The 14,792-nt window shown below is 42.0% G+C and overlaps 1 protein-coding gene across 1 annotated transcript; it reads left to right on the forward strand.

Annotated features, from left to right (window-relative positions):
* Positions 1-835: 835 nt before the first annotated feature.
* barx2 (BARX homeobox 2) lies at positions 836-10,125 on the forward strand. Its single transcript, XM_029446829.1, has 4 exons — positions 836-1,022; positions 5,830-6,139; positions 8,789-8,873; positions 9,280-10,125. The coding sequence occupies exons 1-4, from the start codon at positions 836-838 to the stop codon at positions 9,586-9,588; spliced, it is 891 nt and encodes a 296-aa protein (XP_029302689.1). The 3' UTR covers positions 9,589-10,125.
* The last annotated feature ends 4,667 nt before the right edge of the window (positions 10,126-14,792 follow it).

The following is a 14,792-nucleotide window of genomic DNA, read 5'->3' on the forward strand; positions in this document are numbered from 1 at the left end:
CTCTACTTGTTTGTTTCGCCTTTGAATAAAGCACTTCAAGTTTGTTTTAGTGTGAGTCCAAAGTTAAAACATCGAATAGATTAGATGTTGTCTTGTATTAATTAAATTTAGATTCAAATAGTCTAAATTATAAGTAAAGTTAATAAGAAAATAAGTTTCACACGTGGTAATTAATAGCTAAATTAATAAAACGGTCATTAATACAGACACATAGCCTAATTCAAATAAAGCGTTTGAATTGTGTTAATAACCCTCAAATGAGAGGGACTTTGATAATAATAATAACATATTATTTTTATTAATTATAAGTTGACAATTTATGACAACTGTTGTAAACTACAACTAATATGTCAAGTAAATCAGAGAGAGAGAAACGTTTTGTGGAGTCGGGGTGAGTGTTTGGGAGGTTGGCCATGTGTAAGTACAGTACATGAATGTATGTGTGAGAGAGAGAGAGAGAGAGAGAGAGAGAGAGAGAGAGAGAGAGAGAGAGAGAGAGAGAGAGAGAGAGAGAGAGAGAGAGAGAGAGAGAGAGAGAGAGAGAGAGAGTAAAGTAAGTAGAGATGTGCTGGGATGGTTTATATAGCAGTGGGTGTGAGCACAGATCGCAGTCAGCTGATAACCACTGTGGCGCTGTGCGCAGCTCAAGTTGAAGGCTACTGATCTTCACCACGACACTTCAGGGAAAGCTAAACTACCTTTTTTGAAAAAAGCAATGAATGATTTAAGCGCATGAACTTACAGCAGTCGCATTCGCCACACGGTTAAACCTGCAAAGCTTTAGATATTAGTGAACAAAAGCTATTGTGCAGCGAATAGCGCACCGGGACAGACCATGCACTGTCAAGCCGAGTTGAGGCTCTCCTCCCCCGGACAGCTGAAGGCTGCCAGGCGGCGCTACAAGACTTTCATGATTGACGAGATCCTCTCCAAGGAGACTTGTGATTATTTTGAGAAACTTTCTCTCTACTCTGTGTGCCCTTCGCTCATCGTACGGCCGAAGCCGCTTCATTCATGCTCAGGTAAGAGGACTCTTTTTTTGTGACATAAACAAATTAGAAAGCATTTGCAGATATGTGGGAAAAACGAGATGAGGTTATTTTTTGGGAAATTCTGACACTTTTACGCAATTATTAATACATATTTTATTTAAATTGGGAAAACACGATGATACTTTTATTCATGGGTTAGGAAGTGTGAAAATACAGTTTATATCAGACATGTGAAATTGTGTGGTTGGTTATGCTGCTGTAATTGAAAATATATATATGTATATATATGTATATATAAGGAAAATAATATCATTACTACGCTTCTATAATTAATCATCTCCATCATTAAGTTTATAAGTTTGCATCAGATGTTTTTTTACAAGAGGGAATCTAACATTAATCACAATTCATTTATGAACGCTTCAACAAACACGTTTCTTCCTCACTCTGTGCGTTACTTTATAAATCACTGCAAGTAAGTGTTGAAAATCAAAGACATGGAGAGTGAGTGAATGTCAGGGATGCTTCGGGGCTTTTGTTGAACTGATGAATGCACTGATAAGAAGTTGTAGATGCACATAAAGGTCAATGCAGTGGCAGGAGGACGGATACAGAGAGCCAGAGCTTACTAGCTTTAAACTGCAGCTTATTTCTTCTGATTCCACTTGATTCATTGTGTCGTTCCGTTTGATCAGAGGCCTCACCTGATGCCTTGTGCTGCCGTTGGACATTTGCAAATGGGAGGATTGTATCTTGTTAGTGCGCTAAGACAGAAATGTGACCTGGAGCAAAGTAAAGTTGTGCACACAATAATAAGTCCTTGTGGTTGGTCATAGCACCCTATAAAGGATGAATTATACTCTGCGCTGATGCTTCTGCATTGATTTAAAGCTGATCCATTTGAATGATAAACTCTTTTTCGTCTTGCCCGTGAAGTGCTTTCCTCTCATTAAAGCGGTTATTATCTAGATCTCTTCGTGATAGATTAATAGATACGTGTCTTGCACATGCTGAAAATGACCAACGTAGTTTGACGGAGCTCCGTTGGCACAGCAAATGTTAAATTGTCAAAACAAAACGTCTTGACTGATTCTTAATTGTAATTACAGATGAATCCAAACAACTGAACAGCTACCGCACACTCCAGTAACCATTAGGATAATTGCTCTAAAGTCTGAAATAATAGCCACTGCAATTTGATGATGACAGCGGTGGGTGGATAAAAATAGGGGGAAGCGATTCCCTCATCCATCTGATATGGATTGGTGTATGCGAGAGGGCACTATGACTGGGCTTTGGCACCCCTCTGTTCGGATGGATAGAGTAACTCGCCCTGCATATTAGAACACTGTGCCCACCACTTATTTGTGGCTGCGGGGGTGTGAGACACAGTATATTCTCTAACATCAATGGCTTTTAGTGCTGGATATAGAAGCTGGCAGGCTTGCAGGTCCTGGGCCACAGAGAGGCTGTTGGCTCCTGCGTGGTCCCACAACAGTGAAAGTTGACTTCTTCAAATGAAAGGATGCTGTAACGCTCCGCTACCAGCGGGGGCCGCTGGAAGACAGTGACGCCTGTAATGATGCCTGACGGAGTTGACAACAAATTAATAGTTGGTTGTGCATTGTTTATCTCTGGCATGCCACTCACACATACCAACATAACCGTCTTCCTGTATTTTGTCTTATGGCAGAGTCTATTTTTAAATATAATTCTGTACTCTAAAAGTGGCAAATACTCGTGGAGTTAATTCCCTGTCAGTTAAAGCAGGATCAGAGACAATGGGCCCTGACCTGCTGCTGAATGGGGAACAACGTAATGGCAGGTTACAATATTTCATTTAGATTCCCATCTTTCAGCAGGACCCAGGGCAGGGCTTTTAGTGGTGCTTTCTGGAAGAGGTGAGAGAGATTAAGATCAACTGTGGCGTAATCTCACTTGACAGCATGATGAAAAAACAACACAAAAAGCAGGATTGTGTGCAGCCAGAGGGCGGCTGCATGTGTTTAGGTACGAGATGAAGGTTTATAGAAGAAATCCAAGTGAGCAAAAGAGTTTTTATCCCATTTTAAACCCTAATCCGCTGCACACAATAAAGTCTCCCATTAAGCATAAAGCCAGTTTGAGAAGGTTGATTACGCCCATGTCAACACACACGGGCAAGTATGCACACACACACACACACACACACACACACACACACACACACACACACACACACACACACAAATGCGTGTCCATCTTCCATATTCACTTAAGGATAACGTATGACAACCCTGCACCATTGCTGCACTGCCATTAGATGTTTCTATCTCGACAAGGATCAGTAATAAATCACTTCTAAAAGCAGCAGTAGCACCGGTGCGGATCAGGTTTCACATTATACTTTTGTTGAATGTGAAGCTCGATGTACAGCTCCAGCAGGAGAAGTTTGTCAGTGTACCTGGGAAAATACTGCGTCGATAAAACCCAACGAGATGTTCCTGTCCCTGACACTTACCCGCTACTATTTGGTGAGATTTGGCATCAAATTGCTCCAATCTGTCATCTCCCGAAGGTGAACGATTCTAATTAAAGCAATCAGTTCGGGAAGATAACTAAGACGTGTGGCATGTGGCCTAGATTGTATTTGATTTTCAGCTCAGCAATGAATCATCCTTTTTTTCACAATCCCATTGACAAAAGAAAGTGTAGATGCTATGATAGGGAGCAGGCTGATTCTGGATATATGGTTCATTCTAACAAGACATAGGTCACAATAACTACATGATTAATTAGCAAAGTATTGGTATTAAAAGGAATGCATAACAAACGGCTCTTCTTGATCTATTCTTAGCAGCTATGTCTTCTGTAATGGTCACCATAAGCACTTGTGCTGGTCCTTACATTCCGACAGTGATTATCAGGAGTATCAGTGTACTTTAGTGTGGGGCTGAGTTGCGCTCTTGCAGCTACTCAAACAGTTTATTTGTAGACTATTGACAGCACCCTGGCACTTGTCAACAACATGTCAGAGAAGCAGTTCCCCCGTCAGTGGAAAGTCACCACTGACATTTACCTCTTCGCTTTCGCTATCTCTTCTTTCTTTCTCTTTCTCTGGCGCTCCCCCCCCCTGAGCGACTGTCCGGAGACAACTTCAAGCTCTCTGTTGACAAGAGATTTCCTGACAGTCGTGAGTCTTTCATTCAGAATGACGCCCCCCCCCCCCCCCTCTTTCCATGTTGTACACGACTCCACACATGTTCTGGGTGAAATTCCTCCTGTGAAAGGAGCTCAAACATTAAATCAACTGATTCACCGATATCAGAACATGTACTATTTACACGTCTGATTTACGGAGAGGAAGACGGAGGGCGATATAAATGGAAAGGTGTGAATGGAGAGCGAGAGCGTACAGCGAGAGAAGAGAGGTCTTCTTGTCTAGACTCGTTGCAATAGCAGCAATCTCACGCTGGAGGATTACTAATGACCTCAGCGCCTTACCATGATGTCATGATGAGCCCAAGGCAGTGTCTGGTGTGTGTGTGTGTGTGCGTGTGTGTGTGTCTGTGTGTGTCTGTGTGTGTCTGTACGTGAGTGTAGAGCAACCGGGCCTCTACCTGCATGTGTACGTGTATGCAGTACAGGTACATTTGTGCAAGCATCTGAATTCATGTCCTACTGTAAGTTCTTCTTCTTCTTCTTCTTCTTCTTCTTCTTCTTCTTCTTCTTCTTCTTCTTCTTCTTCTTCTTCTTCTTCTTCTTCTTCTTCTTCTTCTTCTTCTTCTCACCAGCCTTAAGGAAATAAACAGAACTACTAAACATCTGACTGCATGTCTCCTGTGGGTATCTGTGTGTGTGTCCGTGTGTGTCCGTGTCCTCTCTGTTTGGATCGATGAGAAGATTAAGGACACAGATCCACCACAGACAACCACCAACACACAGACTGTGTGTGTTGGTGTGTGACAACCTCTTATTTCTCCGCTCCATTGCAGCCTTCTATATCTCCCTCTATATCTTCCAGCTCGACTCCCATAATCCCCCTTGTGTCCTTTCTGCTGCTCCTTATCAGCCCGTGCATAACAGTCTGCGCTGTGCTCAGTTGGCTTGTAAATTTTGGTCAGGGGATTGATTTTATATTTGAAGCCGTAAGGATTTTTCTGACATAAATTATATTCACTTTGGCTAACCCACCGCATCCTCTTGGCCACCCTCCTGGTCTGCTTCCCTCCCATCTCGGCTCCAGACAAATGTTACTTTTTATTGATTCTGGCGTCTTGCTGCTTCTGTCTGCTCTGATAAAGAGCAAAAGTGTGTGTGTGTGTGTGTGTGTGTGTGTGTGTGTGTGTGCATGTGCGTGTGCATGTGTGTGTATCTGACTGCGTACATGTGCAAAGTTTATTAGCTCAACTGTTTGATTTAGTTTTTGGGGATTTTATTACATCTTATTCTGTGTGTGTGTGTGTGTGTGTGTGTGTGTGTGTGTGTGTGTGTGTGTGTGTGTGTGTGTGTGTGTGTCTGTGCATTTACATCATGCTGTCAGGCTCAGTGTGTAAGTGTGGTTCTGTGTTGGGAAGCCTGTTATCATTTAACAACCTCTGAAAAATAATCATTCATTTGAAGGGTTCAGGGGAGCGGTGTAAAACACAGTCTGCGTCATTGGGATCGCAGCCCTCTACATGGGGGAGGTCAAAAGCAAAACACTTTTCACTGCAAACACAGGGCAATTAAAAAGAACCTGTCCAAGCAATTACAGGCGGTCGATAATCGTACAACCAAGAGCTCACTAAAAACTCACAGTGATTCAAGAGAATATCTTTTTTACACTGTCACCTGACGCTCTGTCTCTGCTCTCTAGGCTCCTCGTCACTACGTGCCTACCCTCTCCTCTCGGTGATCACGCGGCAGCCCCCCAACCTGCCCCTCCACCTCCCTCAGCCGCCATCTCCGTGCGGGGTCCCCTCGCACCTGCTTTCCCCGCTGCATCCACGAGGCTCCGAGCACTCGCCCAGCCAGACGCCCCTCAGCATCAGCAGTGAGTCGGATACAGAGCGCAGCACGCCCCGCCTGAAGAAGCCCCGTCGCAGCCGCACCATCTTCACAGAGCTGCAGCTGATGGGCCTGGAGAAGAAGTTCCAGAAGCAGAAGTACCTGTCCACACCTGACAGGTCAGTAACAGTTGAGAGGCACCACATGGGATTGGATAGGTAGATTAAAAGTCTGTTGCACATACAGGGAAACACACATACACACACACACACACACACACACACACACACACACACACACACTGAGAGCAGTCACTAAAACCGGTTTTGTGACTAAGTTACAGAAAAGACAGCAAACCACTAGTGTGTTAAAGGTAACTACCACAGTTTTTAAATTTCACCCGGATGTAAAGAACACAAGCAAAAGCTAACACAGTATAAGCATCACTGAGCACTGACATTTTGATAACCTGCATACCTGGCATAGAGCGCATTTTGAAAGTACAGCCCACGCACATTTAGAAAGCTGCAACTGCAATTATCATGGCCGTGGTTAACCCAACATCATAATTTTTGATTTATCCTCTGGGGAATGTCTAATGTAATGGGAATTTGTCTAAGCCAGAGCATTACCTCAGCATTCTAGTTGAGACAGGAGTAACGTTTTAACCCTGAGCTCTGGAACAGCAAAAAAAAAATCCCCAACAAAGAAACACTGCCTTATTCAAGAAAGCAGGGACGGAGGCCAACACTAGCAAACAGAAATGTATTACATTGATTTACTACTAATCATTTCACACATGTGCAGGTGTATATAAAGTACATTTCTACAGTAACATGAAGTAATCTTTGTGTTAATATCGGTGTCTTAAGTTCCTTTCCGTGGGTCATTTTTGGGACCTGACATGAGGTTAGACTTTATTTTCCTGTTTGGCCTGTTTGACTCACTTTTATATTTGGCCTGCAGGCTTTTATTTTCCATTATAACTCAAAATAATATTGAGCCATATATGTTATAAAAATCTTTCCTTCACATGCGCAGTAGGCATTTTAAACTGCCTGTGAACCTTGCATCAAGCAGAGATTGGATGTCTGTACACTCCACCCCCATTACTCATCCATTTTTTACCGCGAGTACATCAGCGGGGATTAAAAACAGAAATAACTGGCTTTATGTGCACTATCTTCATGCATTTAGAAATGCAAATAGCTACACAGCCGTCTCACACATTGTATCTTGCTTGCCACATCTTATCTGAAAAGACATAAGCATATTTGGGAATAAACCAGATTTATTTGTCATGCCTTTTACATCCCATCTGTGGGGAAAAACTCCCACGATGCATTATTAAATATATCACATCTTGGCTTTTGCCGGGAGCCGTTGGAAAGGTGCCATGCGTCATCTTAAAGCAGAAGCCCCGAGGCTGAGCACAACTCAGTGATCAAAACCAAGCACCCTTACGAATGGCGGTGCCAAAATAATGTGTCCTGTCAAAATATCCGATTCTGATACTGCGTTGAAAATTAATTAAATACCCGGTTGGTGGAAAAACATCAACATAGAAAATCCCCCTTTAAAGCCCCACATCAAAGGTGTGGCGTGCTCCCCACTTTGGTTTGTTATGATCCAAAGATAACTTTTCTTTTCTCTCCCTCTTCTTGGCTTGGAAGCTCTTGCGGTTTTGAATTGAGACTACGTGCGGGGGCAGGAGACAAAAAAAAAAATATCCCTAAAATAAGGCTTTTAATTATTTACATCAAAGAGCAATAATGATTTTATGCAGCGTTCAATTATAATAATTAGTATCTTAATAATGCTAACTGTCATCACCATCATTAGGAGAAAAAGAGTTCAGTTACACTCCAGGTCAAAGGTGTGAGAATCAAACAAAATGGCGGTCTTGCAGAAGCCTGCAGGGACTCTTTCATTTGCTGTGACTGTGCGGTTTCTCTCCATTGAGAACTAATGACCATAAATAAAAGGGGTGTTTTCCTTCTCTGCAATTACTTTTCCTTGCCTCCAGTTGTTGCACTGCTACAGTCTGAGGCACGCATGATAGTGAAGTGTGATAGACAGCTTGATTGCCTGTGTGTCTGCTGTTCAAGGACACGCACACGCACACAGAAACCACGCACAGCCCTTTATGTAAGGTATAAGGGTATGTCGATGATCCCATGAATCTCAGGGGTTTTGTTGCTGCTCTGCTTTTTAGATTCCGTTCATGCCTTTTCTCCGTCTCAGCTTCCACTTTCACCATCAAATGAAAGTCAGTTCCTTTCACTGGGGGGTGGGGTGGGGGTGAGAATGCCTTCATCTGACTGTTAAAGACTGAGAAGAGCAGGGAAGAGGAAATCTCATTTTAAAGAAACCCAGATAACTGCTCCTTTCCTTTACAAATGGATGGCGTGTTCACTTTATCTGTCCCTTCCTGAGGTATCACATTGCACACATCCAATAGCCGTGTTAGTCATGGATCAACACATGTGGTGGATGCATTCAGAATTCTCTCCCGACGGCCTCGATCGTCCAGCTACAAGCCTCGGTACATATGTTTCAAACAGTGTTCCCTGAGCTGCAGGTGTACAGTGTCAAACTCCAGCTACTAGCAAATCAGCTTTGATGTGAGATTCAAAGAGTACAAGAAAAGGTCTTATATTGTACCTAAGCCTGACATCCTGCCAAACATCTAAGCACGAAGCTGCATTATACAGGATACTTTGGTGGAGAGGTACACATATACATTTAAAGCATGTGAATAATAGGATGTATGAGCCTGTTCAGGTTAAAGAGGACTAATGTGTGGCTTGATTTGTTTTTGATTGCAGGTTAGACCTGGCCCAGTCACTTGGCCTCACACAGCTCCAGGTGAAGACTTGGTACCAAAACAGACGCATGAAGTGGAAGAAATTGGTAAGAGACGCAGTAAAAGCCAGGCAGGTCTGGCAACAACATCCTTGTTTTTATCTTCTATCATCCTTAAAAGCTTTGGTTTTTACTGGCAGCTCACTGTTTCTCTTTATGTAAAGCTGATTTGAACTATAACAGTGAGAGAAGCGAATGGTCGGTAGCAGTATGACATGGAGAGAGGGTGCGGTGTGAAGTGTGACAGATGATGACGGCAGGGAGAGCAAACACCTCTGTAGGGTCAACAACTCAGAGAACAAAAACGAGCTGAAATCGTTAAAGATATATGAGTGCACAAGGGTGCAGCCAGCAGCAATACGTCTTCTCTTAATTACTATAATAGCAAGCATTGCCTTCGACTGCCACTGCCATTTATTACCAGTCCGCTAAGATTGTCTGTGTGTTATTCTAGGTGCTCAAAGGAGGTCACGAGGCCCCGACTAAGCCCAAGGGAAGACCCAAGAAGAACTCCATTCCCACCACGGAGGAAATAGAGGCTGAAGAGCGAAGAATTAAGGTGGAGGAGGAGGATAAGATGAGGTGGGCGACCAAGGAGCCGGTGCTGGGTCACGGAGGAGAGGCGTCTCAGCTTGAACCTCAAGACCTCAGTTCAGAACATCACAATCCAGCCGCAGCGATGGAGGGATCTGAGCGAGAGCTCCTGATGCCGTCGGAGCCAGCTAAGCAAGGACAAAACAACCAAAGACTGAAGCCAACCTGAAAACACATAGTGCCTCAGGATCACTGTAAAAAGCCTGTGTGGTGTTTTAGAGCCATTTGCTTTGGGGGAGTTGACTGGAAACATATTGCTGGAATCCAATCTTTACCCTAATGCAGCCTCTTTTTTGTAAACTGATTTTGTGTTTGAAAATGTACCGTACAAAGAGCTAAAATGCAAAGACACTGATTGCACTGGTAAAAAGAAATCGGCCTTTTAAAAAATATTGTATTTGAGCAGGTCCGTGGTGTAAGGAGTGTAAATCTGCCAAATACAAGCAGGTCTGTCAAAGCAAAACCCGTAAAACGCCACACCTTATTGTGCATTACAATGAAAGATCAAACATCTTTAGGTGCCTCACGTAGTGCATGTGCCAAAAAATATCAAGATTTGCCTTACTGTCGTGTCTCTATATATCTGTGCATTACAAATCACTTCACTGCCAACACCTATATATATATATATATATATATATATCAAATAGCTACAGTGCCTTGTCGGTCTCAGAGGAAACAAAATGCAAGTATATTTTTTACAGTGGTTCGCAATTACAAGTGCCGTTTCTGGAGACAGAGTTGTTAGGCTTCGAAGAACACTTCCATGTTTACGTTGGAGTTATTCTGCACAGCTTCAAGGCTCACGTGTGTTTTCATTATTTGGTCGGTAAAGCTTGCATTTTTATTTTTTCAATCTGAGAAATCAATATTTCTGCCAAGCCATACACTGTATCATACTGTAGAAATGTGTATAAAGTATAAAATATATGGTCTTTTGGATATATATGTAAAAACAGTATTTTTTAACAGCTGTTTTAAATTGGATTAAAATAGTTTGTATGCATAACGTTACTGCCGTCCCTGATCTTTTTTCTCCTTAGTCTCATGGGAGTCAGGATGATTCTCCTTTGACTCTAAAGCTGTCAGAGATCTCAGAGGGAGTAAATCATAACCTGTGCCAAAGATGCACAGCAAAATGCTGAACATTTAAAATCTAAAAGCTTTTCAGCCTGCAGGCTCTGTGCCCAAATTCGTACATTAGACTTGCATTAACATAACACCGTCTTCAACTGCCTGTCACTCCCAACTGTACTTCCCTCCCTCCAAATATTTGTAATTAAAGATTTTCACTTTTTGAATTTATACAGATTTATTTTTCTTTGTTATTGTTTCATATGAGAAGTGCAGTATTTTTCTGATGTAAATAATGCTTGTTTGGTAAAGCTTGCTTGCATCTTTTCTTTTTTTTTTAGGTTTGTGTACAATCTTTTTCACTATATACAAGTTTGTGTTTATGTATTTAAATACACTTAATAAAATAGCAACCATTTAAATTCCTCTCGGTATCATTTGTTGCAATGGCTTTGAGTTTCGGTTGATACGATCCTGTTTTTTCTGTTTATTCTAAATGTTAAATCACACTGACGCTGGTTTTGCACGCTGAAATTCGCATTTGCAACCATAAATATATAAGAAACTGCTTCATTTTTTTGGTTTGTCTGTAATGAAACTAGTTCTACTACAGATTAAAGTTGCCTACAGGTCATAAGTACTGTCAAGTGTGTAAATCAAACAGTTACTGTGGGTTGACGTTCAGGCACATCCATTACTGAGGAAGCTTTTGAAGATGTGTTAGCCACAGTCAAAGTTTGCCATAAATCACAGTCAGGAGAACAAAGCATTTAAGCACTCCTTGTTGTGACATTTATCATCTTTATCTGCAGAGCAAACAAGGTGGCCTGTGGTGAACCTAAGGGCTCCTCCGTGACCCTGAGCGAGGCTCAAGTGTATTTCTAGTGCACGATCTCGGACATGGATGGTTTGTAAAGCAAACAGCGCAGGTTTGCATTGAGTAAAGTGAACTGGGTTTTAACGCCTTGTGTAAACATTCTAAGTATGCGTCACATGTGTGTGTGTGTGTGTGGGTGTGTGTGTGTGTTTGTGTGTGCCATGCATTCAACAGCAGAAGCTGACACACTTCTTGGAAGTAGGATTGAATATTTTACTTTTGCTTAGTCTCAGTGAATAAATGTGACTTGTTTTTATCACAGGTTGTGTGACGCAAGTCTCCAATTAGAACTGTTTTCTACATCAGTGTTATTTTTCTGCAGTTTGCTGGTCGAATATAGAAAATAGAACAGAAAAAATGTATGTGTTGATGATTTATCTTATTATTTCTGTTTTAGCCTAATTTGTAACATTATTGTAATTTCAGCATAATTGACATACAGTATATGAATGGTTTGGATTTATCCGAAAACATTATCATATCACATTACAGTGCTATGTAATATAATAATATATATATATTTATATTTATATTTATTATATTATTATTATTATTATTTTCTTTTATTATTATTATTATTATTATTATTATTATTTTCTTTTATTATTATTATTATTATTATTATTATTATTATTTTCTTTTATTATTATTATTATTATTTTCTTTTATTATTATTATTATTATTATTTTCTTTTATTATTATTTTTTTACACAAATATAATAGTGTGTAAAACAAGCCATGAACGGTTTGTGCATAGATTCCTACAAACAATGCATTGCTTTCAGTATAGTCATTACAGTAATTACCCTTTAATTGTCCCCATTGCTTCAACTATACAGAAGAACTTCTAACTGCCTGTTTAAAGGAACTTGTACAATGACTATGATACTTTATGGTAACAACTGTTGGCATTTACAGTAGCTATTTATTGGAATAGATAAAATGTTGATGACTTAGAATTGGCCTTGCTCCTTGCCAGGTGTATGTTGAGCTGTGACTCAGCCTCGCCACCTGCTTAAATTAAGACAAAAATAACAAGCGTCTTTGGAGCAGGGTTAGTGTCTCTGCGTTAATTGCAGGGAATGAGCGCAAACGTTTTCTAATTAAATATCCTTGTGGAAACACGGGCCTGCGAGAAAGCTTACTTTGCATGTCTTAACAGGCTGCCGAGCTCCTCCGGGCTAATTGTTGTGTGGCGAGGTGAGACACTGGCGGCCTAATTGGAACCTGTTATTTTCTCACAGGTCCAAGTTCAGCTGTAGGTCACATGAGTGGAGTGGTGTCAACCCCAGCGACCCCTCTTCCCTCCCTCCACCCACTAAAACATCCATTGCACACCTTCACCTGTCAGCTTAGTGTACGCTCAGGTAGTTAGCGGGGGCTGACGGGGGGAGAAGAAGAGTGGGTGTAGCTCACAGTGTGTCACCCTCATTTGTGTCATGACAGAGGAAGTTATCTCTAAATGTTGAGTGCAGGAGCAACAGCAGGGCTTACCTAAGTCAATAAAGGCGGATGCTTTCTACGACATGCACAATGCTCCCCATTGTCTTCCACAACAGTTGAAGAGAGCAGCAATCATCGGCACTCGCATCAGGATCACCTGGTGGAGCGTGTGTGAGACATGTGGCTGACTGTAGCTGCTGCTATGAATCTGTTGAGCAACATATGTGTTGAAGAAATGTCCTCCCGCTGGAATATTATTTATAAATACAAATCAAACAGACATAAGCCTTCATAATATCATTGTATATAACTGTGTTAAGGCTCTCGTTTTCAAACACTTGCATGTGGCGGAGGTTCATTCTTGTAAATTCGCAACTATGGACTGTGCAGAGTGGACACCAATACATGTGGCGTGGAGTAAAACCTTGTAAATAACCATCTTTCTGTACCTTCCACTTAAAAAGCCAGGCGACATGTTTTCTAGCAGTCGTGATGAAGGTTGCATACAGTGCAAATCTGCATCTGGTATCCTCCACATCACTTGATTCACTCTGATGTAGTTTCTTGTTACAGTAGACAGAGCTTTACTGTAACTTGACAGTTCTGACTTCAACTTGATCAACCTTCCTTCATTTCCCCTTGCACCTTCACCCGATGTAAGTGTTGTTTCAGGGTCGTGAAATACGAAGGCTGGTTTGAGTAGCAGATCAGTGAGTTTGAAGGCAATTGAGACACCAAAACACTGCAAAACTCTGGAAAGCCCTGGAATCCATCAATCCCACGATAAACAACAGAAACACGGTGTTCATAAATGTCTGCTGGCCACTGCAGTACCTTAATGGACGACGCTGCGTTGCGGCAAAAGCTGCGCCAGGTTCAACTTCTTATGCCAAACAACCCTATGTTCTTTTTGCTGGATCCCTCTGCGTCGGCACCCCCGCTGAGCGAACCGTGTGACCCCATTCAAATGAAACGATGGGGCGCCATTTCTTCACACAGCGCTGTCGTCCGACCTTACACTCACCGTCCACCGTGCCTTTATGGATCGTCGACAGGACCGTGTGCATCTTTCTGTAATTCATTTCAGATCTCAATGGATTGACGTGAGTCTGAATACATGTTGAGGGATGCCCTTGACAGTTCTGCTACACTTGTAGAATGATTTAGTGCGTGCATCATCCATTCAGTGAAAAGCAAACCTGCTGTGAGACTCCGCTCGGACTATGTTTGTTGCATTAAAGAGAGTAAAAGGCCTTCAGATACAGCGGATGTGATAAGAGGAACACATTTTTCTATATTTCCCCCACAACCTCTTTCCTCACAGAGACGTGCAAAGTAAAACTACCAACATGTCACCATAAAGCTCCATCTATTGCCCACTAGAGGTCACCACTACAGATATAAATGAATGAAGGTGAATGCACATTCCAGATGAATAGAAGTCAATGAATCTGTTTACTTTTATTTTCAAAATGAATAGCGAAGAGCAGACATTTAGTGACACAGTGTAGAGTAGCAACCAAAAAATAAAATAAAAAGCGTACGGACTAAGAGCTCCAAGCATGCCATGTTGATGTACAGTGGGATCCTTCAGCCTAATGCATTTAGTGTGTTAATTACAGTGCTGCCCGCCTCCCTGTCGTCTTTTGATAGCTCATGCTCTGGTCAACATGTCTGGGAGACGACGACGCTGCCTCCCACCTCCAGGCTCTCAAGCTCATAAATCAACCAGTATACGTGTGCATGTGTGTGTGTGTGTGTGTGTGTGTGTGTGTGTGTGTGTGTGTGTGTGTGTGTGTGTGTGTGTGTGTGTGTGTGTGTGTCTGTGTGCATGTTTTTGCTGCAGGGATATTGAAGGGCTTGTTATGGAAGTCATGTTCACTGGCTCAGGGGTGTATATCCGTCTGCTGTGGAGATGGGCGGTAATAGACCTGTCAGTTGAGTTTCACCCAGGAGCTACGGCGTGCTGTTATGTCCA

Source organism: Cottoperca gobio, chromosome 13 (genome assembly GCF_900634415.1).
Source record: "Cottoperca gobio chromosome 13, fCotGob3.1, whole genome shotgun sequence".
Classification (NCBI taxonomy): Eukaryota; Metazoa; Chordata; class Actinopteri; order Perciformes; family Bovichtidae; genus Cottoperca; species Cottoperca gobio.

Coding starts and splice junctions, on each gene's coding strand:
- barx2 (XM_029446829.1), top strand. CDS start 836: ATGCACTGTCAAGCCGAGTTGAGGCTCTCCTCCCCCGGACAGCTGAAG. Junction 1,023..5,829: donor GCCGCTTCATTCATGCTCAG/GTAAGAGGACTC, acceptor TCTGCTCTCTAG/GCTCCTCGTCACTACGTGCC. Junction 6,140..8,788: donor TACCTGTCCACACCTGACAG/GTCAGTAACAGT, acceptor TTTTGATTGCAG/GTTAGACCTGGCCCAGTCAC.